The sequence below is a fragment of the Eschrichtius robustus genome, chromosome 1, assembly GCF_028021215.1.
Source record: "Eschrichtius robustus isolate mEscRob2 chromosome 1, mEscRob2.pri, whole genome shotgun sequence".
In the NCBI taxonomy this organism is placed as follows: Eukaryota; Metazoa; Chordata; class Mammalia; order Artiodactyla; family Eschrichtiidae; genus Eschrichtius; species Eschrichtius robustus.
The window spans coordinates 15,236,738-15,264,125 of record NC_090824.1 but is presented as its reverse complement, the minus strand read 5'-3'; the positions used below and the strand labels follow the sequence as shown (position 1 = coordinate 15,264,125).

The window sequence follows — 27,388 nt, the reverse complement described above, 5'->3', positions numbered from 1 at the left end:
CAGTATGAAGGAGCAAATATAAGTCTCATTTATTTTACAAAACGTACTTCTAAGTTTAGTGAAAGAAACCGACAACCCTTGGTACATTTAGAATTTGGCTAGTAATGAGATATTTGTTCTGTTATTACCTTTGTACCCCTGGTCTGTCTCCCTGAGATCAATCACAGTTATTGGTTTAAAAGTTAAATCCCAAAGACGAATACAGCCATCTCTGCCACCAGTAGCAAAGCCTTCTTCACAAGCATTCATGCTAAAAATTCCTGCCTAGAAGAGGGAGTAAAATAATTTAACAATATACGCTTTTTAAGAAAATACACTATATATGATGGTAGAAATCCACTTGAAATTTTTTTGATATGGCATAGGAATAATCAAATACATCAGAAAACACAAATGATAATCTAGAAACAAATCTATGCATATATAGGGACTCAGTATATGACCAAGGTGGTATTTAATGATATGGGCATAACATAAAAGAAAATTCAGTCAAACCTTATACCATATATAGAAATGAATTACACAAAAACAAAAACATAAAGACCAAATTCTAACTGTAAAAAATGAAACAAATATATTAGAAGAGTCAGAACACTTACGTAACTTTGGGCTGTGAGAGAACTTTTTAAGCATGGCAGGTTACCCACCAAGGCATAAAGGAAAAATTTTCAATTTTTCATATGAGAAAAGATATCGTAAGTTAAAAAAAAACAGACTGGGGAAATATTTGCAATGTGTATGACTGTCTAAAGGTTAATATCCCTAATATACAAATGAATAAAGGAAAGAAAATCCAACAACAACAGTAACAAAAAAAGAGTACAGGATAAGAAAAGCCAATTAATAGAAAAGGAAATTCAAGTACAGTTGACCCTTGAACAATGCAGGTGTTAGGGGTGCCGACCTTTGTGTAGTCGAAAATTCTAGTAAAACTTAGAATTGGACCTCCACATCCAAAGTCCTCCATATCTGCAAGTTCTGCGGTATCCATGGATTCAACCAACCACAAATTGTGTAGTACTACAGTATTTGCTATTGAAAATAATTTGCATACAAGTGGACCCTTGTAGTTCAAACCCATGTTGTTCAAGGGTCAACTCTAGTCAATAAATACATGAAATTTCACAAATAGACAGGAGAGAAAACTAAAACAAATAGTTATTATTTTTCACCCAGAAGACAAGCAAAAATTTACAATAGTGGACACAACCTGTGCTGATGAGTATGAGGAAGAAACTGGTATTTTTATATATTGATGGTGAAAATGTGAATTGCCACAACCTTTGTTAGAGTCTGCTATTTCTGGTCTTTAGGCATTTTGCTTAAAGCAAGTCCTGCTCTAAGTGGTTCTTTAATATACTTAATATGTAATATATATTTAATAGTGATTCATATTAATATATGTAATCGCTTTTCTACTTGAGATTGTCCTGCTACCAATATGGCAGCTCTGTGCTTTCTAGCTCCCCTCACTATGTGAGGGACTCAACTGCTAAAAAAGCCCAAATCAAAAAACACTAAAAGATTTTTGTTTGTTTGTTTGTTTTTTAAACTATTTTTGGCCATACCACATGGCATGTGGGATCTTAGTTCCCCGACCAGGGATCGAACCTGGGACAGCCAGGGAAGTCCCTAAAAACACTAAAAGCCTTCAACAACAGCTTTTTTTTTTTTCCTGATAACTTATTTATATGAACATCTCATGAAGTACAAAAATTAAATTCCTTTGCCACTCACTTAATGAATCAATGATATTAAAATTAAAAAGTTAATTTTATCCTAGAGCTATCCCCAAATTTCCCACTGGTAAATTGGCTAAAAAAGCACTAGTTTTATTCTAATGTGGTTAATCTAGGATACTTTCAGGTTAAAGTTAACAAGCTTTTTTTCAACAATGAAAAAGACACCATACTAAAGCAATGGTTTGAACAAAATAATAATTATACTAATTTAATTGCATAATGTTTCTTCATTGAAATCTTGAAAACAAACAGACAAATTAATTCAATTGTAATAGTAGTTTTCAAGTTACTGAATTGAACAGAAAGTCTGCTATATTATGGAACCTTTTGTTCTAAGACAAGAAGGTAAGTAATTAATACCTAAAAGTGTTTAAAATATTTAAATATACTTACAGTATGAGCTCCTTGTATTGTTCGTATAAGATTAATTCCTTTCCAAACATATATATCCCCATTGAGTGCACCAGAATATGTTAATTCATCCCTTGCACAGGCCAGGCACAATATCGTCTGAAGGTCACCAGTCTTACCAAAGACCCCTCGTTTTGGGGTCAGAGCATTTCCACATAAACTCCAGAACTAAAAAGTACATAGTATAATCGAATTACCAAAGAATGCTCATAATATAACCAAAAACATTTCCAATACTTTGATGCTATATTAGAGCAGCAGACTAGAAATTACCTAAGAAACTCCCTTATGATACAATAGCGTTCAATGGTCGCATCCTCATCCTAGTGTTGTCATTAGCTATGTTACAGCAGATAAATCGCTGTTTCAATCCTTACTGTAAGAATAAGTGGGGGTTGAACTAAACTATTTTAAAAATATGCTGTTTCCCTTAGGTTTCTGAAAAAAAAAAACTACATAATCTTTTAGACAGATTAAAAAGTTGGGAAGGGTTAGCAATGAAAATGAAACTAATATTCATTTCTTCAGTCACACTGGCAGTCACATTTCAAATGCTCAAGAGCCACATCTACCTAGTGGTTACTCTATGGGACAGCACTGATCTGGATCCTAGAACAATGGTTCTTAACTCCTGCTGAGCATAAAAATCATTTGGATACCTGGGCTTCACTCTCCAGAGATTCTGTCTCAATTTATTTCAGTGGGGGTTCAGGTATACTGTGTCATTAATTTCCCCCAGATGATTTTAATATGCAGCCAAAGTTGAGAATCACTGATTTAGAAGAAAAAAACAGACTGAAATTGGGACTTACTGAAAGGAAGAGAACCAGCTATACTTATGCACAGAAATCACAGAGATTTTTAAATTTAAAAATCATACATTGATTAAAGCATTCATGAGCTATTTGAATGGGTAAGTGATCATTTTTAGTTCTTTGAGGCTTCAGATTTTAAACTTAGATCTTTAGGTCTTAGAATAAGATCTTGAAGATCAGGTAAGATCTTTTAAGTACATAATATTAATAAATTATATTATTTTAAGTGGTAATTTACTTATTATAAAGTTGAACTTATTCTCTGGGCCTAATTTCTTTATGCAGAACTATTTAATGTGTATACTCCTGCCCTGTCCCATATTCATTTCTTTCTTTCTGCAAACATTAAATTTACCTGAATCCACATAAAAGAACAAAAACCCTCATCATGAAGATTTATGTTTGACTTCCCTATCTTCTTCCAAAAATGAACAAATCATTCCAAATGTGTATCTCTCTTATTTTTAAGCTTTACGAGTAAAGGAATTGCTCAGCTTCAAAAATATCAGAGAGCAACATACTAATCTTTTTTCATCTACCTCTTTCTCTGTCTCTCTCTCCCTCTCTCTCTGTCTCTCTCTCACTCTGTCTCTCTCTCTCTCTCTATACATATATATATACCCATGCACGTATATATACACACAAATATGTGTGTGTGTATGTGTGTGTGTGTATGCGTATATACATATATATATACATATATATATACATATATATATATACATATATATATATATATATATATATATATATATATATATATCCTAAATTGTAGTATGATATGTGCTTAGTGGCAGAGAATAAGTAATCATGACTATTATAAAGCAAGACCCTTCTAGTACCTTGATATGTTTTACACCACAGCTGACCAGTTTATTTGGCTGGTACAAATCCCAAGAAATATCAAATATCTGTAAACAAATCAGATTCATGATTAAAATACTTATTTTCAGAATCATTTAAGAATCCTGTCCAAAAGCCCAAATAGCCCCAAACCCTACATATCATAAAACAATATTCCTCAATAAATAATAATCAGAATCCTACACTTCAAGATCCTATGAGAAATAAAGTATGTAAATGATAAGGAATAAAAACTATTTCTTAGTTTCTATGAACCATATGAAGCAACTAGTGGAGTGAAAACTAACACCTCTTTCTAATTAAAAAAAAAAAATTTGGTCTATAAATAACAAGAATGATTCAACAGAAGCAGGGAATGAGGCAGGTAAGTGCATAATTTCTAAAGAGGAAAGATAATGAATAGAACATACACAACACTTATACAGCCAGAAATAGAGAACATTTTTGTAGCTTTCTATCACACAGAACTACCTACATAAAAGATCCAAACATTTATTTCACAGTAAAAACTCTGTTTCTAGTCTTCAGGTTTTTTTAATTGTTTATGGGTCAAACAAAACTAACTTACATTTTGGAGATCCCCAGGCTTCATTTTTTTCTAAGATTCCATAAATTATAAATACACGAACAATTTTTGTTACAAAATCAAACAAGAAAAAACCCAGCTGAAATAAAATATGCATCAGAAACATATACTTTAATAATAAATGAAAGAAAAATTAATATTTGAAAAATAATCTCATAACAGATAAAAAACAATTCTGCTATCTGGTAGTCTTTACCATGTTTCTTTGACATCTGCCTGCATAATCACCTAATATGCCTACTACCTCTAAAAATTTACCAAGTGATAGTCTTTAGTGATAATGAAGAAAGAGTACATCTTATAAATTAATGTTTCACAACTCACCATAATACAGATTAAATGAAAAACATACTGATGCACCTTTAAAATACTAACCACAAAAATACTTTTCAAAAATTCCAATGACAGTACCATTTTTCATAGTAATCAGTCTACTTACTAAGTCCAAAGTACTAATGTGTGAAATGCTTTGATCTAAGTAAGTCAGAATACACAACTGTCTAATAAAGTGTACCTAACACTTTAATAATTATCTAAATTGTGTTTGCGTATAACAGGCCCCTCTGAGAATCTGCTGAAAACCAAGTTTATTTTCCAAAATGCAAATACATTAAAAATTTTTATACAACTCTTACAGATTCATAGATTTTCCCCAAATAGAATCAACGACTATAGCTCCTGTGCTGGTTCAGGTTAGGTGATTATGCAGACAGGTGTCAAAGAAACATGGTAAAGACTACCAGATAGCAGAATATAGCAGATACACCAAAAAATCAGACATTTTAAAGAGTTTAAGACAAAGTATTCGTTATATTAATTTCATACAACTTGGAATAAGGAATGTATTTTTAACAAGTTTCCAAAGTGAAAAATGTTAGGTCTCTAACATAATTTCAAATTCATACGTGCAACAGTATTCACCTTAACTATGATGCATATGTAATAAATCAGTGATAAATCAAACTGAATAATAAATAGAGCCTAGGCATGAACCATTCAATTTTTAAATTTAGATTTGAATAACTTAAAACTCATCATTTTTGCCAAAGCAAACACTGGGTTAAAGGTTTTATGCTAAAACTATACATATCAAGTCATGTTTTTGAGTACTACAATACATATATGCATTCTAAAATTTTATGAGTATTTATAACTGCTTTTAAAAATTTTAATTACACATGAGCAACTGGCAATAACAAAACACAGAAACATAAAATCCCCTGACTCTTCTCTGCCTTTTTCCCACACAGTACCCATTAGAAACTCCAAAGGAGAATACTTACTCTATCTGTGTGACCTGGAGCCATAGATAACATTTTTCCCCTTTTCCAATCCCAAACGCAAACTGCATTCTTTGAATCAAGTCCAACTGAAACCAAGCGCTGAATTATGTCCAAGAAGACCAGGGAGCAGGGGGAATAAAAAAGTAAACAAATAAAAAAGGAACCAAATTATAAATGGCAAACAAATTCTACTCATGGGTATTATAAACATGGGTATTAAAACTTACACACTTATGTTTTATAGGCCTCATAGAGAAAGGCTGGATGTATTTCATCTTGTTAATATTTGCATATATGTGTAGTTCTTCATATGAGAAAAAGAAGACTTCCATTTCTAACAGTAGGATTGACAGAACACCCTAAACATCTCTCCTGCCAAAAACTAAAAATGCTAGATAAAATGAAAAAACGTCTTTTTAAAATGCACTGTTGAGCTGTCAAGGAATTAAGAAATATGAGAACAAAAACAAAGTGATTTCCTATGGGAATCCTGGAAGTAAGAGAGCTCCTATACCCACTTTACTCTAAAGGTATCAGCTAACTCCTGGTAAGCCTGATTTTTGTTCTTCAGGCTGAAGAGGAATAGGAGATAAAGTTTAGGGCCTGCCCAAGGTAGGGATTTGAATTGCAGACATTTGACTAAAGCAGTAACTCCTCAGAGTAAGGGAGAACAAGAAACCATGCCTTTTCAAAGAAAGGGGCAGTGATGCATGAAGGGGGGAAAAAACCCTCCTGAAAATATGTAGCCACAAACAACCTTCACATGGTTGTAGGGCCTATATCCACATGAATCATGAATCCTTCAAATGAAAAATTTCATTCAGAGTGGTCCTAAGGGTTGCAGAGTTTTCAAGCATTTTCAACTATGTGGCACAGGCAAATATAAATCCTATATGGAGGACTGATACATCAATCCATCCCTCGAAGAATTCCCACAAGTAGCAAGTCAATAAAAATAAACTTAAAACAAACAACCCCCACACCTAATAACCAAAGGAAATAAGGGACCATGAGTGAGAATCAGCAAGTCACCACAAACAAGAAAATCAGTCTTGAAAAGCATCAGACATTGGAATTATCAGATAATATAAAATAAGCTTAATGTGAGTAGAGAAATAAAATTAAGGCTTCAAAATATCTTCATATGAGACAAGAATGGGAGACTATAAAAAGTATCCCAGCAAATTTAAGGAAGCAAACAATTTCTAGAAATGAAAAATAAATGAAATTAAAAACTCAGTGGAAAAAAGAAAAAAAATCCTCAGTGGAAGAGTTATATAGGAGATTAGAGGGAGATGAAGAGACTGAGCTGAAAAGAGGGGACAGTGAGATGGGAAGTATGAGAGAGGTTAGGAAACATGAAAGATGGCCTTTGGTTATGAAGGCGTATCAGGGTCTGAACTTGCCCCCCTGCCATAAACAACTAGAAAACTGTACAAAATATATAAAACAAATATTTTTGGACATTCTTAACAGGAAGTGAAGCACTGTAAACCCTGAATGAGGGGGAAGCAAACAAGGTAAGTTCTGCAATTGCCCCAGCCTTCATTTAGGTGGCATTTTCCAGACTATAGCACAGAAAGGTGGAATCCAAACAGAGCCCAGAAGACTTGCTGATTTGAGAAGATAGAGCCTGGAGTTCAGAGAGGCCAAGATGGCTAGAATTTGCAGAGCAGAGAAAGAACTCTAGAAAATCTGTTTATGGGTCCCCTTGAGAACACCTATGTTTGCATGTATAGGGTGAAATCCATGAGGCCATGCAAAGAACAAATTCTGAAAAAAGAACAATTACTGGGGAGCTAAAGCCAAACAATTCCCAGAGATCATAAAGGGTCAGGATCACTCAAATTCCCAATAGCAAGAATGGAGGTATATCCTCGAATTCACTGTGTATTCAGTAGAGATTCCAGGAGGGTCACACCATAGTAGTGAAGTTAAACCAGTAGTCCTAGAGGAAAAGCTACTCTAGCCTTGACCAAAAAAAGCTTGAAAGCAAGCTTTTCAAAAGGACCAAACTGATCCACAAGGAACTTAACTACCTATAAAAACAATGTCCAATATGCTTTAAAGGGATACAACAAAATCCAGCATTCAGAATGTAATATACACAATGTCCAGCATCCAATAAAAAAAATTACTGAACATGTTAAAAAAGAGGAAAATATGACCAATACCCAGGAGAAAAATCAGTTAATAGAAATAGACCCAGGAATCACAGAAATGATTAAAATTAGAAGACATTGGCTGTTAAGATGGAAATGTTCAAGATGCTCCAGAATTATTTTAAAACAAACACATAAAGAATAAAAAGAGAAATGGAAGATATAAAAGAAAAACATGTTGAACTTTAAATATAAATGTTAAATTATCTGAAATGAAAATTCACTCCAAAGGATTACCAGCAGCTTAGACAATGAAGAAAAAATAAATGAACTTGAAGACATAGCAACAGAAGCTATCAAAAATAAAGCATAGAAGGAAAAAGGGAACAAAATTAACAGAGCCTCAGTTACCTTCAGAAAAATTTCAAGTGGTCTAATGTACAGGTAATTGTGATTCCAAAAGGAGAAGAAAGATGGAAGAAAAGAAAAACAAAACTGAAGAAATAATGGCCAAAAATTTCTCAGTTTGATAAAAAACATAAACCCACAAATCTAAGATGCTCAAATAAACTTCAAGCAGGATAAATCACACACACAGAAAAAACACATCCACACACATGGGCATCAAACTGCTGAAACCAGTGCTAAAGAGGAAAACCTTAAAAGTGGCCAAAAAAGAGAGAGAATTTTGGTGTGTAAGGACAAAGATTTAAAAATAATCCTGGGCTTCTCATCTGAAGCTATGCATATCAGATGACAATGAATAACCTCTCTAAAGTGCTGAGGGGGAAAAAAGTCAACACAGAATTATATACTTACCAAAAAATATCTTTTGAAAACTGGGTCAAAATTAAGTCTTTTTCAAATAAACAAAAGATGAGAAAATTCATCAACAACAAATCATCACTATAAGATACGATACCAGAAGTTTCTTCAGGCAGAAGGAAAATGATACCAAAGAGACTTAATTTACACATATCAATGAAGAGTACCCAAATGGTAAATATGTAAATAAGACTTTTCTTACTTTTAATTTTCTTTGAAAACTAACTGTTTAAGGAAAAATCACAACAGTTATAATGGAGTTTACAAAGCATGTAAAATGAATGAAAATGAAAGAAGTAAAATGAATGACAACAATAGCACAACAAACAGGAGGAGAAAAAAGAAATAGCAGAATACATATTTTCCCGTATTTTTTCAAAGTGCACAGGAAACCTCATGAAGATCACAAAATTGTGAATTACAAAATAAGCCTAAACAAATTTTTAAAAATTAAAATACAGAGTATGTTCTCTAACAAAGACAGAATTAAATCAGAATAACAGAAAGTTATGCAGAAAATCCTCCAAATATCTGGCAACTATCAGTACAATTCTAAGTAACGACAGAGTTAAAGAAGAAATCACAAGGACCCACCCACAACACATACTTTGAAAAGCACTGGTTTAGAAGCAGGGGCAGGCAAATTACAACCCTCAGGCCTGTACCCTGCTTTTTGTAAATAAAGTTCTACTGGAACACAGCCACACCTATTCCTTTATAAGCTGCCTATGACTGCTTTCACACTACAGTGCAGAGCTGGAGTAGCTGTGACAGAGACTGCATGGCTCACAAGCCTAAAATATTTACTATCTGACATGTTGTAGAAAGTTCTGCCAATCTCTGGTTTACAGCACAGATTCTGGTACCAGACTGCCTAGGTTTAAACACCAGCTCCATCTCTCACTAACTGGATGACTTTGGGCAATTATTTAGCCTCTCTGTACCTTAGGTTCCTCACCTCCTAAGTAGGAATAATAAAAATAAAACCTCATAGGGTTAACATATATAAAGGAATTAGAAGAGTGCTTGGCATATCCTTAATGTTATATAAATGTTTGTTATCATCATCATTATTATTATGTTCCCATAACTATAATTAACTTTAAGAACCCATGCCCTCCACCCATCTGAATGAGAAATGTCATTTAGTACCTAGCTAGAAAGTTTCTACAAAGTAAAATTACTATCTAAGTCCCCAAATGGGTAGAATGAATGGCTTACATAAAAAGATACAGAATATATTTTGTATCTGGCTCTCCATCAAGTCACACTTGCAGAAAGCCCAAATGAACTAGAGGAGATGATTTGCTCCTCCTAAGAGTCTTTAATATTTGGGAACTAGAGAGTAATCAGCAAATATCTAGCTAAAACAAAGATATCTACCTCTTGCTATAGTATACTATGTAGAGATTAAAATTTCACAAGACAAGTATAAAGTGAGGAATAGTCAGAGAGGCACTGCCCTTTCTATCAATGCCTCTTCTCTCTGGCTAAGTTCATCACACACAAAGTGAACCACAACTGGCCAAAAGCTTTAAAACTCCATATACCCCAGTAGAGCCCCAGAGCATCTGGCTCTGTACAGGCAGTAACAAAATAGACCTGGGAGCACTTCCTCTGTACCCCTGATAAACATATCATGGCCGAAATCAACCTCCCTAACCACAGGTTAAGTAACAGCAGAGAGGAAAAGATAAAAATAACCAAGCAAATACTACCCCCTCTCTTAGCTTTCTATCATTTTTTACTTCATCATCCTTTCTCACAGGTGAGGAAGAGCATAAAGAAAGTTTTCCAGTGAAAGTAATGCTGGAACCATATCTTAGAAGATAGAGACAGTCGGGTAGAAAAATAAGAGAAAATGCATTTAAGACCAAAGGATACCAAGATCAGACAGCTCATGGTGCTTTCAGGAAAGAGCTAGTACTTTGGTGTGGCTGAGGCGAGGAGTTGCCAACGGGGAAGTGGCAGGAGACAAGACTGGAGAGGTAGGCCAGAAACAGGAGAAAGAATAAGCTTTGTTTTTTAATGAGTTAGAATAAAGAGAGAATTCAGTTTTAAACATGGAATAAATGGTATGTCTATACGACATTCAAGGAGAATATATGGAGTTGAGGAGAGAAGCCGAGGCCACTGTTAACTGATACAGGAGTTAAAGTCATGGATCTAGTAATCACCTAAAGAGAATAAGTGAAGTGAGGAGGGCTGGGGGAAGGAAGGCTACAGACTCCTAGGAACACTGACATTTAAGAAGCAGACAGAAGGAAAAGCTCCTTTCAAGATAACTAAGAACTAACAGTCAGATAGGGATAAAGAAAACCAGATAAAGAAGCCTCTATCCAGCTTCCCAAATTCCTCCCTGATCCTATTCCCAAACAAAATCTGGGTTGTGTCCATTAATTAAACCGGAAGTACAGCTGACCTTGAACAACGTAGATTTGAACTTCCTGGGTCCCCTTACCCACAGATATTTTCCAACAGTAAATACTACAGTACTACAGGTTCACGGTTGGTTGAATCCACAGATGTAGAGGAACCGTGAATATGGAGGGCCGACTATAAGTTATATGCAGATTAACCCCTGCGTTGTTCAAAGGTCAACTGCATTTATTAAAAAGTTCTAGCACACTAAATACATAAATGAGAAAAGTATCTTAATAGGCACAACTAGATGCATTCCATGAGTTCCTGCAAGTGTGAAACATATTCAAATAATAGACAAACGTAAAAGATTCCAATATGGGGGTGAGGGGTCCTTGTGATCTCAGTATTTATTAAGTGAGGACTAGTTGTTCCAAATGTTACAAAGTGAAAATCACAAATTTTGCAAAATATCTAGGACTTAATGTAGTAAATAGTGGTCAATTCGTACAGAAAGCCATCAGAAATTAGGATCTGGCAGAGCAATGGAAGAGATGAAAACTCAAAAGTAATACAACAGGCACTTGAGATATGTCTAGATATCAAGAGATTACTAAAAGGTCCTTGGAAAAATCAGTGAACTCCTTTAATATTTTTGCAAATACGACTCTTCATAATCATGTACCAGCATATAATTGACAAAATTAGGCTAAAAAATTAACATTTTATTCTTAGTTCATTCTATAAATTAGCAGAGTTTTAACTATAACTTAGATTTTGTTAAATATGGGAATGTGTTTTTATAAATTATGGTTGTGTTTTCAAGATAAAGTATCAAATTCTCCTCCTCCTACCCTCTCTCTACCATTTACTATGAAATTTTAAACTCTGTTTGATGTGGATTTATATAGCCTTTTCATGCCCTAATTATTCTCAAAGAGGTAGACTTCCAGTATTAGCATGGATAGTCAATCCATTTAGAAGAAACCCTCTGAGGAAAGAAAATTCAGCATACTACCAACAGGGAGACTCATTCATTGGATAAAGCTTAATTGATCATTTACAGTTTCAAATTTAGTAGAAAATGCAAAAATTATACAGTATTTCCTAATTGGTATTTCATAAACAGTTTATAGATATTAGTGAATAAATAGATATGTTCCCAAATATATTTCTTAACTAAAGCATCTTCTCATTAACATAATTTCAGAAATACTCTTAACTTAATCTTCAATTGGCAGCAGTTCCTTACAAGTTTTAACTGTACTTAAGATGGATGAATTCCTTCTGAAATATAAATAACCACCTCCTAAGTTCCATGTTTGGGAAGCAGTAGAGCATTGTGGTTAAAAACATGAGCTTTGGAGTGTGACTGACCTGGGTTCCCGCTCTGGCTCCATTTACTAGCTGTATAACCTGGGGCAAGTTACTTAACCTCTCTAAGCCTCAGTTTCTTTATCTGTAAAATAGAGATAATAATAGTATCTATTTCATAGGGTTGTTGTGAGGATTAAATGAGATAATGTAGGCTTAGCACAATGCCTGGCACTTAGTATGTGCTCAATAACTTTTAGCTATTATGTTTTTATAAGCTTACATTTTAAAGTAGCACATTCTTATGAAGATATGTGACAATAAAATGCATGTACCCAAGACTTTTCTTATATGTTGCTTAAAGTAAGCAAAATTAAAAGCTTCAACTAGCAAAAGCTATGGGCGTGATTTCTCCTTGTATATAAGAGAATTTCCTCAGCCATGCAATACACTGCATTTAGAAAGGGCAATTTTAAAATTAAGAAGAAAATATCTATATTTAAAGTATACAGACATTGATATCATAATACCTTTGGTAAATAATTTTAAAAAACAACTTTGTTAGTTTGTTTCATAAAATATAATTTCCTGTGAAGTAAGTAAAGAGTATTATTCTCTTCCTTTTAAAAAGGAAAATGAAATTTTGATATGAGGACATTAAGGGACTTGAAAAATAACAGCAAAAATGGGAAATGAATTAAGGTTTTGGAATTGCCAATCACTGCTACACAGTGGTTCTAAACCTAGAAACACATTTTTTCCTCAAATGAGAAGTTCGAGTTACATCTTTATAGATCTCTTACCAGACACTAATCAGAAAGTATATTAATCTATGCTACTCAAACAAGCTATTTCTCAGAGTTGTAAATAAAACATCTACTGGCTATCATTTTCAAGTGACTAGAACAAAATGTAATTTGTTTCTGTAAAATATAGATCTACAAAATTAATTTTAAGAATTAAAAAGCAGACAACTAAAATTCTTCTAAAAGTTAAAATAATTTTTAAAGTCTAATTTCACTATAAAACTTTTAAAGACTATAAATTAACTAAATCTGCAAAACCCAACTTCTTATCACTTCTTAAATATGTTTTCGGTACAACAAGTTCCATGAAAGCACCACAAAAGAGCTGTTGGCTTAATTTTTTAAAAATTGATGACTAGAAGTAAATAATAATTTGGGAATTGATTCGTAAGTGGAACAAAGATTACATCTTTTGTTATGAACTTTGATTTTATATAAAATAGCTCATATTGTAAAAACTGCCTCATTATTTTCAATTAAAAATATAATTTTAAAAGAAACCTTTAAAATAACTAAAAATTAAAATGTTTACAGCGCTACTTAGAGAAAGTGAATTTTCCTAAGATATCTTCCATCTTTCCTATTAACATACGATACCTGGAAAAGAGTTATATGTAAAATTTTCGAGAACAACCAGGTAATGTTCCACCGAGTCAGAATCACTTTGGCTCTAATAGTAGTAATTAATTCAACTGAAAAGTTCTTGACACAATGAAATAAAAACTCATTATTATTCTTATTTTTCTTATATATATCTACCACCCACCCCCTCTACCCACCTTCACCTTGAATAAATGCTTTTTGTCAAATGCTTTCCAATTTAATATTTACAGATTTATAATAATTTCTTATAGTACACACTTTAAAAACACAGTTTAGAAAAAGAAAAAAAATTATCACATACCTGTCCATCTAAGTCAAATGCTAAGCAAGCTATACCATGTGTATGAACATCCTTTAGAACTGATATGGTCTGCACAGTGTATGAATCCCAAACACAGATATAAGGCTCTTTCCCAACTTGTCCTGTTGCCACCAATACTCGTTCAGGATGCAATGCAAGGCTGCAAAATAAATAAATAAATAAACAGATTTAAAACTGCTTACAGAGCTGTTATATCAATGTGAAAATTAGACTTCAGTTACTTATTTACTTAAAATAATTTGGCCTTAAAATAACTTCTATAAAAATCCATGCTAAGAGTTACTACTTCAATGGTATATGTAATAAACAGTTATGATAGACTTCATAATCTTGTAATATGATGTAGTGTGTGTAAACTTCTCAAAAAAAGAATTCTCACAAGTGGTCAACTGAACCACAGCAATGAATTAGTAGCAACCCTACCACATGCCATCTTCTCATTTGGTATTCATCTCATCTGTTTTAAGCCCTCTCTCCCATTTACTCTTTTATTGTATAAAGTTAGACCAAATGTTAGTGTCCAAAAATAGCATTGAGTAGCCCTCCTATTATAACATTAATATTAAATTACAAATCCCATTTAAAAAAACAGAAAGGTCACCCATAATTCACAGAAAGTAGTCTCTAAGTCTTTAAAAACAAGACAAATACCAAACAGTTGGTAATGGTTTATGTACATCAGTAGAAGGCAAGGAATGAATATAAATTTTTCCACAAGTATATTTAGATGATCACTTCTCCTTTGGGAGAAAAAAAAATCACTCCCAGCATCAGGGTGGAAGATGAACTGAAAGAGGGAAAAGTTAGGAGGGCATTAAAACAGAATTAACAGATTTGATGTACAGAGTAACAGAAAGGTAACAGTCTAAGATGACTCTTGGGTTTTTTGGCTTGGGCATCTGGATGGCCTGGAGTGGTATCATCAAGTCAGGGAATACTCAGTGGGAAATTACGGAGAGAAAAGGTAAGTGGGAATGGAAGTTTGGCTCAACATATTAAAATCAACCAATGTAATAAGTATATCATATTAATAATAACACCCAAACCCCCACACGTGTTCATCTCAATAGATGCAGAAAAAGCATTTGACAAAAATCCAACCTCTTTCATAATAAAAAACACAACAAACTAGGAATTGAAGAGAATTTCCTCAACCTGATAAAGGGCATCTATGAAAATGCACAGCTAATATCACATTTAATGGTGAAAGCCTGAAAGTTCCCCCTATAAGTACAGGAACAAGACAAGGATGTCAGCTCTTGCCACTTCCCTTCAACATGATACTGGATATTTTAGCCAGGACAATTAGGCAAGGAAAAGAAATAAAAGAGAGAAGTAAAACTATCTCTACTTGCAAATGACATAACCTCATACATAGGAAACCCTAAGGAATCCACAAACAACAACAGAATAAATCCCAAATATGGCCAATAAATGAGTTCAGCAAGGCTGAAGGATATAAGATCAATATAAAAATACAAATGGTGTTTCTATACACTAGCAACAATCTGAAAATTAAATCAAGAAAACAATTCCAGTTATAACAGCATCAAAAAGAACAAAACACTTAGGAATAAATTAAACAAAAAAGTACAAGACTTATACACTAAAAACTACACAATACCATTAAAGAAATGTTAAGAGATCTAAATAAATGGAAAGACATCTCGTGTTCTTGGAGGGCAATATTGTTAAGACGGTATTACTTCCTAAACTGATCTACAGAGTCAACACAATCCCTGCCAAAATACTAGTTGCCTTTCTTGAAGAAACTGACAAGCTGATTCTAAAACTCAGAACAGTAAAAACAATCTTGCGAAATAACAAAATTGGAAGAGTCACACATACCAATTTCAAAACTTACTACAAAACCACAGTAATCAAGACAGTATGGCACTGGCATAAAAACAGACATGTTGATCAATGGAACAGAATTGAGAGTCCAAAAGTAAACTGATATATTTATGGTCAATTGCCTTTCCATTAATAAGAAAGGTCTTTTCAATAGATGGTGCTGGACATCTGAATATCTACATGCAAAAGAATGAATCTGGACCCATACCTCAAACCATATACAAAAATCTACTCAAAATATAAGAGCTAAAACATAGGCATAAATCTTACTTAACTTGGATGAAACAAAGGTGTCCTTAGATCTGACACCAAAAGCAGAAGTGATAAAAGAAAAAACAGATAACATGGACTTCATTAAAATTAAAAACTTTTGTGCTTCAAAGGACTACCATCAAGAACATAAAAATACAACCCACAGAATGGGAGAAAATATTTGCAAAGCATATATCTGATAAGGGACTTGCATCCAGAATACAAAAAAAAAAAAAGAAAACCACTCAACAACAAAAACCACAAACAACCCAATTTTTTAAGTGGACAAAGGATCTGAATAAACATTTCCCCCAAGGAAATTACCAATAATGAAACTCCCAACAAGCAAAAGTCCATCGCCAGATAGCTTCACAGGTGACTTCTACCAAACATTTAGACAAGAGTTAACACCTATCCTTATCAAGCTATTCCAAAGAATTGAAGAGGAAGGAATACTTCCTGAACCCATTCTATGAGGCCAGCATCACCGTGATAGCAAAACCAGACAAAGATATGACTAAACAAGAAAATTACAGCTCAATATCACTGATAAGCATAGATGCAAAAAATCCTTAACAAAATATTAGCAAACCATGATCAAGTGGGATTTATCCCAGCGATGCAAGGATTTTTAAATATCTGCAAATCAATCAGTGTGATACACCACATTAACAAAATGAAGAACAAAACCCATATGATCATCTCAATAGATGCAGAAAAAGCTTTTGACAAAATTGAACATCCATTTATGACAAAAACTCCAGAAAGTGGGCATAGAGAGAACATACCTCAACATAATAAAGGCCAGATATGACAAACTGACAGGTAATATTATACTCAATGGTAAAAGCTGAAAGAAAGCATTTCCCCTAAGATCAGGAACAAGACAAGGATGCCCACTCTCACCACTTTTATTCAACATAGTGATGGAAATCCTAGCCACAGCACTCAGACAAGAAAAAGAAATAAAAGGAATCCAAATTGGAAAAGAAGAAGTAAAACTTCACTGTTTGCAGATGACATGATACTATACATGGAAAATACTAAAGATGCTACCAGAAAACTACTAGAGCTCATCAATGAATTTGGTAAAGTTGCAGGATACAAATTAACATACAGAAACCTGTTGCATTTCTATACACTAACAACGAAGTATCAGAAGGAGAAATTAAGGAAACAATCCCATTCATCATCGCATCAAAAAGAATAAAATACCTAGGAATAAACCTAAGTAGGTAAAAAACCTGTACTCAGAACTATAAAACAGTGATGAAAGAAATTGAAGATGACACAAACAGATGGAAAGAGATACCATGTTCATGGACTGGAAAAATCAATATTGTTAAAATGATTATACTATCCAAGGCATTCCACAGATTTAATGCAATCCCTATCAAAATACCAATGGCATTTTTCACAGAACTAGAACAAATAATTTTAAAATTTGTATGGAGACACAAAAGACCCCAAATAACCAAAACAATCTTGAGAAAGAAGAATAGAGCTGGAGGAGTCAGGCTCCCTGACTCAAAACTATAGTACAAAGCTAAAGTAATCAAATCATTATGGTACTGGCACAAAAACAGACATACAGATCAATGGAACAGAATAGAGAACCCAGAAAAAAAACGCATGCACTTATAGTCAGTTAATCTATGACAAAGGAGGCAAGAATATACAATGGAGAAAAGACAGTCTCTTCAATAAGTGGTGCTAGGAAAAACTGGACAGCTGCATGTAAAAGAATGAAATTAGAACATTCTCTAACACCATATACAAAAATAAACTGAAAATGGATTAAAGACCTAAATGTAAGACCAGATACCATAAAACTCCTAGAGGAAAACATAGGCAGAACACTCTGACATAAATCACAGCAGTATATTTTTGGATCCGTCTCCTAAAACAAAGGAAATAAAACCAAAAATAAATAAATGGACTGTACACCTGAAACTAACACAACATTGTAAATCAACTGTACTCAACAAAAATTTTTTTAAATTAAAGAGAAAAAGGAACCTAATTAAACTAAAAAGCTTTTGCACAGCACAGGAAACCACTGACAAAACAAAAAGACAACCTACTGAATGGGTGAAATTATTTGCAAATTATATGACTGATAAGGGGATAATATCCAAAATATATAAACTTAACATTAAAAAATACAAACAACCCCATCAAAAAATGGGCAGAAGACCTGAATAGACATTTTTCCAAAGAAGACATTCAGATGGCCAACAGACACATGAAAAGATGCTCAACACTGTTAATCATCAGAGAAATGCAAATTAAAACCACAGTGAGGTATCACCTCATACTGGTCAGAATGGCTATCATCAAAAACAACACAACAAATGTTGGCAAGGATGTGGAGAAAAGGGAACCCTCGTACACTGTGGGTCAGAATGTAAATTGGTGCAGCCACTGTGGAAAACAGTCTGGTGCTTTCTCAAAAAACTACAAATAAACTACTGTATGACTCAGCAATTCTTCTCCTGGGTATATATCCAAAAAAACCAAAAGCATTAATTCAAAAAGATACATGTACCCCAATGTTCACATAGCAGCGTTATTTACAAATGCCAATATATGGAAGCAACCTAAGTGTCCATCAACAGAAGAGGTGTTTTACACACACACACACACACACACACACACAATGGAATACTACTCAGCCATAGAACAGAGTGAAATTTTGCCACTTGCAGCAACATGGATGGACTTGGAGGGCATTTTGCTAAGAGAAATAAGTCAGACAAAGAAAGACAAATACTGTATAATATCATTTACATGTGGAATCTAAAGAATACAACAAACTAGTGAGTATAACAAAAAAGAAACAGACTCACAGATATAGAGAACAAACTAGTGGTTACCAGAGGAGAGAGGGAGGTGGGGAGGGGGAATATAGGGGTTGGGGATTAAAAGGTACAAACTATTGGGTATAAAATAAGCTACAAGACATGGGGAATATAGTCAATGTTTTATAATAACTATAGAATATAACCTTTAAAAACAAAAACCCATGAGTTCATATTGATACCTCCGATTTTATTTTATTTTTTTTTAACATCTTTATTAGAGTATAATTGCTTTACAATGATGTGTTAGTTTCTACTTTATAACAAAGTGAATCAGTTATACATATAGGTATGTCCCCATGTCTCTTCCCTCTTGCATCTCCCTCCCTCCCACCCTCCCTATCCCACCCCTCAAGGTGGTCACAAAGCATGGAGCTAATCTCCCTGTGCTATGCGGCTGCTTCCCACTAGCTATCTATTTTACGTTTGGTAGTGTATATATGTGCACGCCACTCTCTCACTTTGTCCCAGCTTACCCTTCCCCCTCCCCGTATCCTCAAGTCCATTCTCTAGTAGGTCTGCGTCTTTATTCCCGTCTTGCGCCTCGGTTCTTCTGACCATTTTTTTTTTCTTTTTTTAGATTCCATATATATGTGTTAGCATATGGTATTCGTATTTCTCTTTCTGACTTACTTTACTCTCTATGACAGTCTCTAGGTCCATCCACCTCACTACATATAACTCAGTTTCGTTCCTTTTTATGGCTGAGTAATATTCCATTGTATGTATGTGCCACATCTTCTTTATCCATTCATCTGTTGATGGACACTTAGGTTGCTTCCATGTCCTGGCTCTTGTAAATAGAGCTGCAATGAACATTGTGGTACATGACTCTTTTTGAATTATGGTTTTCTCATATACTGGGTATATGCCCAGTAGTGGGATTGCTGGGTCGTATGGTAGTTCTATTTTTAGTTTTCTAAGGAACCTCCATACTGTTCTCCATAGTGGCTGTATCAATTTACATTCCCACCAACAGTGCAAGAGGGTTCCCTTTTCTCCACACCCTCTCCAGCATTTATTGTTTGTAGATTTTTTGATGATGGCCATTCTGACCAGTGTGAGATGATATCTCAATACCTCCGATTTTAATCCAAAACCACAGGGTTCATTTAAGACTTCTCCTTTCCTTATTACAGGCATACCTTGTTGTACTGTGCTTCATCAATAGTGCGTTTTTTACACATTGAAGGTTTGTGGCAACCCTGCATCATGTTAAGTCTATCAGTGCCATTTTTCCAACAGCATTTGCTCTCTTTGTGTCTCTGTATCACATTTTATCAATTCTCATAATATTTCAAACTTTTTCATTATTATTATATTTGTTATGGTGGGCTGTGATCAGCAATCTTTGATATTACTACTATGACTCACTGAAGACTCAGATAATGGTTAGCGTTTTTTAGCAATAAATTATTTTTAAATTAAGGTATGTACATTGTCTCTTTAGACATATGCTATCACAGACTTAGACTACAGTATATTATAAACATAACTTTTATATGCACTGGGGACTAAAAAATTCGTATGACTCAACTCTGTTGCTGTTTTCGCTTTAGCAGTGGTCTGGAACTGAACTTGCAATATCTCTGAGGTATGCCTGTATAATTTCTTCCTCCAAGAGTGGAAGGCTTATTAGGCTCTCATAATCTAAAGTCTATTTATTTATTTAATTTTAGTATATATAAAGCTGTTTCAGAATTGCTAGCCCTGTGAGAAACAATTTTACTAACCAGATTATAACATTATCTACAGTTATCTTTGTCTTTATTCTTACAGTATCCAGTCAAGATATTGTTTCAGATTTTTAGGTTAAGCTTCTCCCTGTAAAGCCCAGCACTGGAGAGGAGAAAGCTTGTGAAACTGTGGTTGGAATTTGTTTTTCTATTTTTACTTATAGTTATTTTTTCAGTTTTGGTATTCTCTGTTTAAATAATTAATGGTGAGACTAGGGTTTTGCACTGAAACAACATAGGTGTGAAGTGAATTCTGCATTGTTTAGGGAAGAGATTCTGCGAGGTTACTACATACCTGCCTCTGTCCTCAGTTACCTGGAAGTTTGAGAAGTTTTAAATTTAATGAGGCTCAATTCATAATTTTCCTTTTTGGAAGTCAGGCTTTTTATGCCCTATTTCCTATACTTCTTCCCAGAAATATTATAGTGTTAGCTTTTACATTTAAGATATATGACTCAATTTGAGTTAAATTCTGTATATGCTGAAATATAGCTAACGTTCGTTTTGTTCCACATATGGATATTTACTTGTTTTCAACATTACTTGTTGAAAAGACTATTTTTTTTAAAAATTAATTAATTAATTAATTAATTAATTTATTTATTTATTTATTTATGGCTGTGTTGGGTCTTCGTTTCTGTGCGAGGGCTTTCTCTAGTTGCGGCAAGCAGGGGCCACTCTTCATCGCGACGCGTGGGCCTCTCACTATCGCGGCCTCTCTTGTTGCGGAGCACAGGCTCCAGACGCGCAGGCTCAGCAATTGTGGCTCACGGGCCTAGTCGCTCCGCGGCATGTGGGATCTTCCCAGACCAGGGCTCGAATCCGTGTCCCCTGCATTGGCAGCCAGATTCTCAACCACTGCGCCACCAGGGAAGCCCGAAAAGACTATTTTTTGAGCATATTTTACATGCTCACAGAAATCATCCAGTAGAAAAATCATCAAAAATATTGATACAGGAGACAGGGAGAATTTCTGGAACAGGGAAAAAAGGGCGGGATTTGTGCACAAGTGGAGGGATTAATGTGAGAAAGGAGCTGGATGTATTGCTGATGGGTGGGTGAAATCTGAAAGTTCTCTTCTAATAGCTCCAAGTTTCTTAATGAGAAAGAAAGCATGAGTGTTTTTCCAATATTCTTGAAGTTAACTTAATATCTTATAGTTAAGTTTTATCCCACATACTGCCTACTAAATTGCAGAACATATAGGGGTACTCAACAATGTTACAGATTGATTTGGGAGAAAGATGATAGAAGTAACCATTTCAAGGTGTATTCCTATCCTAAAACATTTAACTAGGTGACTACCCATCCATATTGTGACATCATCATTTGAAATACATGGAAAAAACAGATTCTCTTTTAAGTTCCTTTTCTATTACTATTCCTGAATATTAGAAATTAGGTAAGAGCACTGTCATCAGATCCGACAATCACATAAGTTATTTTAAGCATTTAATCTCTAAATTTATCATAACTACAAAGTAGTAACACAATAAACAAACATAAAGGGGGCTGTCTCCTTCAAGGCAGTTATCTTCATATATTTCCCTTCTTATATACAATTGTGCATCAGTGTTTCTTTACATTTATGCTCACAAATCTTAAATGTGCATTTTTACACTATAACATAATCCTTTTAAACCCTTAGCTGATAAATTTTGCATTCTTCCTCTCAACCTCCAAGCTCCTCATGAGCACAGTCCTCCACCATCAACTTCCTCCTTTGCAGCTGATGAGGCTGCCTTGTACTCAATGAATAAATATAGATGGAATTAGAGAAGATTACTTTGCCCTCAACAAATTCACTAACCTCAGTGCAGCTGTTACAGCTGACTCTGCCCTCCCTCTTGTAAAATGGAAGAAACGTCTCTAACCCACACACTCTGCACTTGTGCTCTAGATCCCATTCCCTTTACTTTCAAGTAAAGGAAACTTATTTACTTTATTCCTAGAACTATGTTTTCTGGAATTATTGCTTCCTCACTACTGAGTCATTCCTATTAACACTCAAATATACTTAGTGAAAAACACTCCCTTGACCCTTCAGAGTAAAACTCCTCAAAAGAGTTGTCTCAATTTTTCCACTCCCTTTACTTTCTCCACATATTCCAACTAAGCTTCCACCGCTTCTCCTTCACTAAAATAGTTGTTTTCAAGGTCATGTGTGACCCTGTCAAATCTAATAGTCAATTGTATGTCCTTATTTTCCAACACTTTTCAGTGGTATTTAACACAAATGACCACTCTTTCTTTTTTAGAAACACTTTCCTCTCTAGGCTTTCCTGATTCCATAATCTATTAACCCACCCTTCTCTGTCTCGTTTGCTAGGCCCTATCTTCCACATCCAACCTCTCAATGCTAAAGCATCTGAGGGCCTTGTCTTGGCTGTCTTCCCTTCCTTTCCCAGCTGATTTCATCCAATCCCATGTCTTTAAAAGCACACATATAGTGATAACACCCAAATCTATATCTCCAGCCAAGAGCAATAGATGTGTCACGGGCAACTCACATTTAACACATCCAGCTTTTTTTTCCTCCTTAATTACCCCCCAATCCACTTCTCATCTTAGTAAATGGCATCACTATCCGCTCAGTTGCTCAGACTAAGAATCTAAATTTAATCCTCACCACTTCTCTCTTTCTTATTCATCACACACATCTATTAGCCTGTCCTACTGACTCTATCATCACCCTCATCTTCTCTGCTACAACCCTAATCTGAGCCACCTGCCCTTCTTCCTCTATTGCTCCCCTTTAGGGCCTTCTTAACATAGCCAGAGTGATCTTTTAAAACAATATAAATTTCACCTAGTTAAAATCCCCAACAGCTTCCTATTACAATTAGACTAAAATCCAAACTATCTAACTTGGCACTTACAAGGCTCTACAAGGTATACCCTCACCTGCTTCTCGAACCTCAACTTCTACTATTCTCCCTTTTGTTCACCACACTCCAGCCACACTGGCCTTTCTGTCCCTTGAAAAGGCCAAACTCATTATACTCGCTAGGTCTTTGTCTAGAATGATCTCCCAAATCTTGCTTCATTCATATCATTCATGCTTCAGGTCAATGTAACTTGCTTAGAGAAGCCTTCCTAGTCATCCTAACATATTCTACTCCATTACCCTATTTTATATGTAGTAGTTATCACTGTCTAAAATTACTATTGTGCACTTATTTTCTTACTCTCCTCCACTAGAATGTGTATTTCATTAGGACAGAGGCTTCCCCTTTTTCTTCATATTATACCCTAAGCGCCTAGAACAATAATGAGCACACAGCAGGTATTCAATCAGTATTTGTTAACTGAATTTCCAAAGAAGCTGCTAGTGTTAAAATTTTAAAAAATGAAATAATCCTCAATACAGAAAAATCTTTACGTATAGCTTTTTTGTTCCTGAATCCTTATTTATAACAGTAAAAACCTGAAAACCACCTAAATGTCCAACATTTAGAAATGGTTAAAAAATTATGGTACAATCACAGGATGGACTCTCATGCAGTCATTAAAAATGTGATTTTTCACAGTACTGGAGAAAAGTTATGCTATAATGTTAAATAAAAAGCACAGAATCCAAGAGTTAAATATACCGTAACCTTAATTACTTTAGAATACATGTATCAGACACAATCTGCCAAACTCACACAAGAAGAAATCGATGATCTGAATAGGCCTGTATCTAATAAATAAGTTGAATCAATAATTAATAACCTTTAAAACAGAAAGCATCAGCCTCAGATGGGTTCACTGGTAAATCCTACCAAACATTTAAGGAAGAAATTATACCAATTCTCTACAATCTCTTTCAGAGGACAGAAGTAGAGGGAATGCTTCCTAACTCATTTTATGTGGCCAGCATTACCCTAATACTAAAACCAGATAAAGACATCACAAGAAAAGAAAACTACACATTAATATCTCTCATAAACATAGATGCAAAAATCTTCAACAAAATATTAGCAAATCGAATTTTAAAAAGTATAAAAAGAATTATACACCACAACTATGTGGAATTTATCCCAGGTATGATTAAAAAATCAATTGATGTGGTCCATCATATCGATGGACTAAAATAAAAATCACGCAATCATATCAACAGATGCAGAAAAGGCATCTGACAAATGCCAATATTCATGATAAAAACTCAAGGGAAACCAGGAATACAGGAGAACTTCGCATCAACCTTATAAAGAGTATTTACAAAAACCCCACAGCTAACATCATATTTCATGGTGAGAAACTCTTTCCCACAAAGATCAGGTGCAAGTCATGAATGCCCCCTTTTACCACTCCTTTTCAATACTGTGCTGGAAGGCCTTGTTAATGCAATAACGCAAGAAAAGGAAATAAAACGTATACAGACTGGGAAGGAAAAATAAAACAGTCTTTGTTTGCAGATGACATGATCATCTATGTAAAAAAAAATCCAAAAGGATCGGCCAAAAGAATTTCTGGAACTAAAAAGCAACTACAGCACGGTTGCAGGATACAAAGTTAATATACAAAGTTAACTGCTATCCTATATACTGAGAGTGAACAAATGGAATTTGAAATTTAAAATGCAATACCAGACTCCCTCTTGTGAGAGCACTGGAATCACAACTAACTGCTGAACAATCATCAACAGGAGGACACTGGAATTCATGAAAAACATGCCCCACATCCAAGGACAGGGGAGAAGCCGCAATGAGATGGTAGGAGGGGCGCAACCACAATAAAATCAAATCCCATGGCTGCTAGGTGGATGACTCACAAAATGGAGAACACTTATACCACAGAGGTCCACCCACTGTAGTGAAGGTTCTGAGCCCCATGTCAGGCTTCCCAACCTGGGGGTCTGGCAACAGGAGGGGGAATTCCTAGAGAATCAGACTTTGAAGGCTGGTGGGATTTGATTGCAGGACTTCGACAGGACTGGGGGAAGCAGGGACTCCACTCTTGGAGGACACGCACAAAGTAGTGTGTGCATCAGGACCCAGAGAAGGGACCGGTGACCCCATGAGAGACTGAACCGGACCTACTTTCTAGCGTTGGAGGGTCTCCTGCAGAGGTGGGGGGCAGCTGTGGCTCACTGCAGGGACAAGGACACTGGCAGCATAAGTTCTGGGAAGTACTCCTGGGCGTGAGCCCGCCCAGAGTCCGCCATTAGCCCCACCAAAGAGTGGGTAGGCTCCAGGGCTGGGTCGCCTCAGGCCAAACAACCAACAGGGAGGGAACCCAGCCACACCCATCAGCAGACAAGCGGATTAAAGTTTTACTGAGCTCTGCCCACCAGATCAACGGCCAGCTCTACCCATCAACACCCCACCCATCAGGAAGCTTGAACAAGCCTCTTAGATAGCCTCATCCACCAGAAGGCAGACAGCAGAAGCAAGAAGAACTACAATTCTGCAGCCTGTGCAACGAAAACCACAATCACAGAAAGACAGACAAAATGAAAAGGCAGAGGACTATGTCCCAGATGAAGGAACAAGATAAAACCCCAGAAAAACAACAAAATGAAGTGGAGATAGGCAACCTTCCGGAAAAAGAATTCAGAATAATGACAGTGAAGATGATCCAGGACCTCAGAAAAAGAATGGAGGCAAAGGCCGAGAAGATGCAAGAAATGTTTAACAAAGACCTAGAAGAATTAAAGAACAAACACCTAGAAGAATTAAAGAACAAACAATCAGAGATGAACAATAACTGAAATGAAAAATACACTAGAAGGAATCAATAGCAGAATAACTGAGGCAGAACGGATAAGTGACCTGGAAGACAGAATGGTGGAATTCACTGCCCTGGAAGAGGATAAAGAAAAAAGAATAAAAAGAAATGAAGACAGTCTAAGAGACCTCTGGGACAACATTAAATGCACCAACATTCACATTATAGGGGCCCCAGAAGGAGAAGAGAGAGAGAAAGAACCAGAGAAAATATCTGAAGAGATTACAGTTGAAAACTTCCCTAACATGGGAAAGGAAATAGCCACCCAAGTCCAGGAAGCGCAGAGAGTCCCAGGCAGGATAAACCCAAGGAGAAACAAGCCGAGACACACGTTAATCAAACTTACAAAAATTAAAGACAAAGAAAAATTATTAAAAGCAACAAGGGAAAAATGACAAATAACATACAATAACATACAACATATGACAAATAACATACAAACAAACATTTGTCATATAAAAATGACAAATAACATACAACAGTTTATTTCTCAGCAGAAACTCTACAAGCCAGAAGGGAGTGGCATGATTTATCTAAAATGATGAAAGGGAAGAACCTACAAGCAAGATTACTGTACCTGGCAAGGATCTCATTCAGATTCAACAGAGAAATCAAAGGCTTTACAGACAAGCAAAAGCTAAGAGAATTCAGCACCACCAAACCAGCTCTACAACAAATGCTAAAGGAACCTCTCCTCTAAGGGGGAAACACAAGAGAAGAAAAGGACCTACAAAAACAAACCCGAAACAATTAAGAAAATGGTAATAGGAACATACATGTCGATAATTACCTTAAACGTAAATGGATTAAATGCTCCAACCAAAAGACACAGGCTTGCTGAATGGATACAAAAACAAGACCCGTATATGTGCTGTCTAAAAGAGACCCACTTCAGACCTAGGGACACATACAGACTGAAAGTGAGGGGATGGAAAAAGA

General features: G+C 35.1%; 1 protein-coding gene across 4 annotated transcripts in view; it reads right to left on the bottom strand.

Annotated features, from left to right (window-relative positions):
* The window catches only part of EML5 (EMAP like 5), a 165,106-nt gene that overhangs the window by 118,748 nt on the left and 18,970 nt on the right, over window positions 1-27,388 (bottom strand). For all 4 annotated transcript variants that reach the window (XM_068556608.1, XM_068556538.1, XM_068556462.1 and 1 more), the window contains exons 2-6: window positions 14,014-14,173; window positions 5,702-5,800; window positions 3,811-3,879; window positions 2,136-2,321; window positions 129-264 (exon numbers count right to left, since the gene is read on the bottom strand). In XM_068556608.1, coding sequence (XP_068412709.1) covers window positions 129-264; window positions 2,136-2,321; window positions 3,811-3,879; window positions 5,702-5,800; window positions 14,014-14,173 — 650 coding nt within the window. The remainder of the gene's footprint in view (window positions 1-128; window positions 265-2,135; window positions 2,322-3,810; window positions 3,880-5,701; window positions 5,801-14,013; window positions 14,174-27,388) is intronic.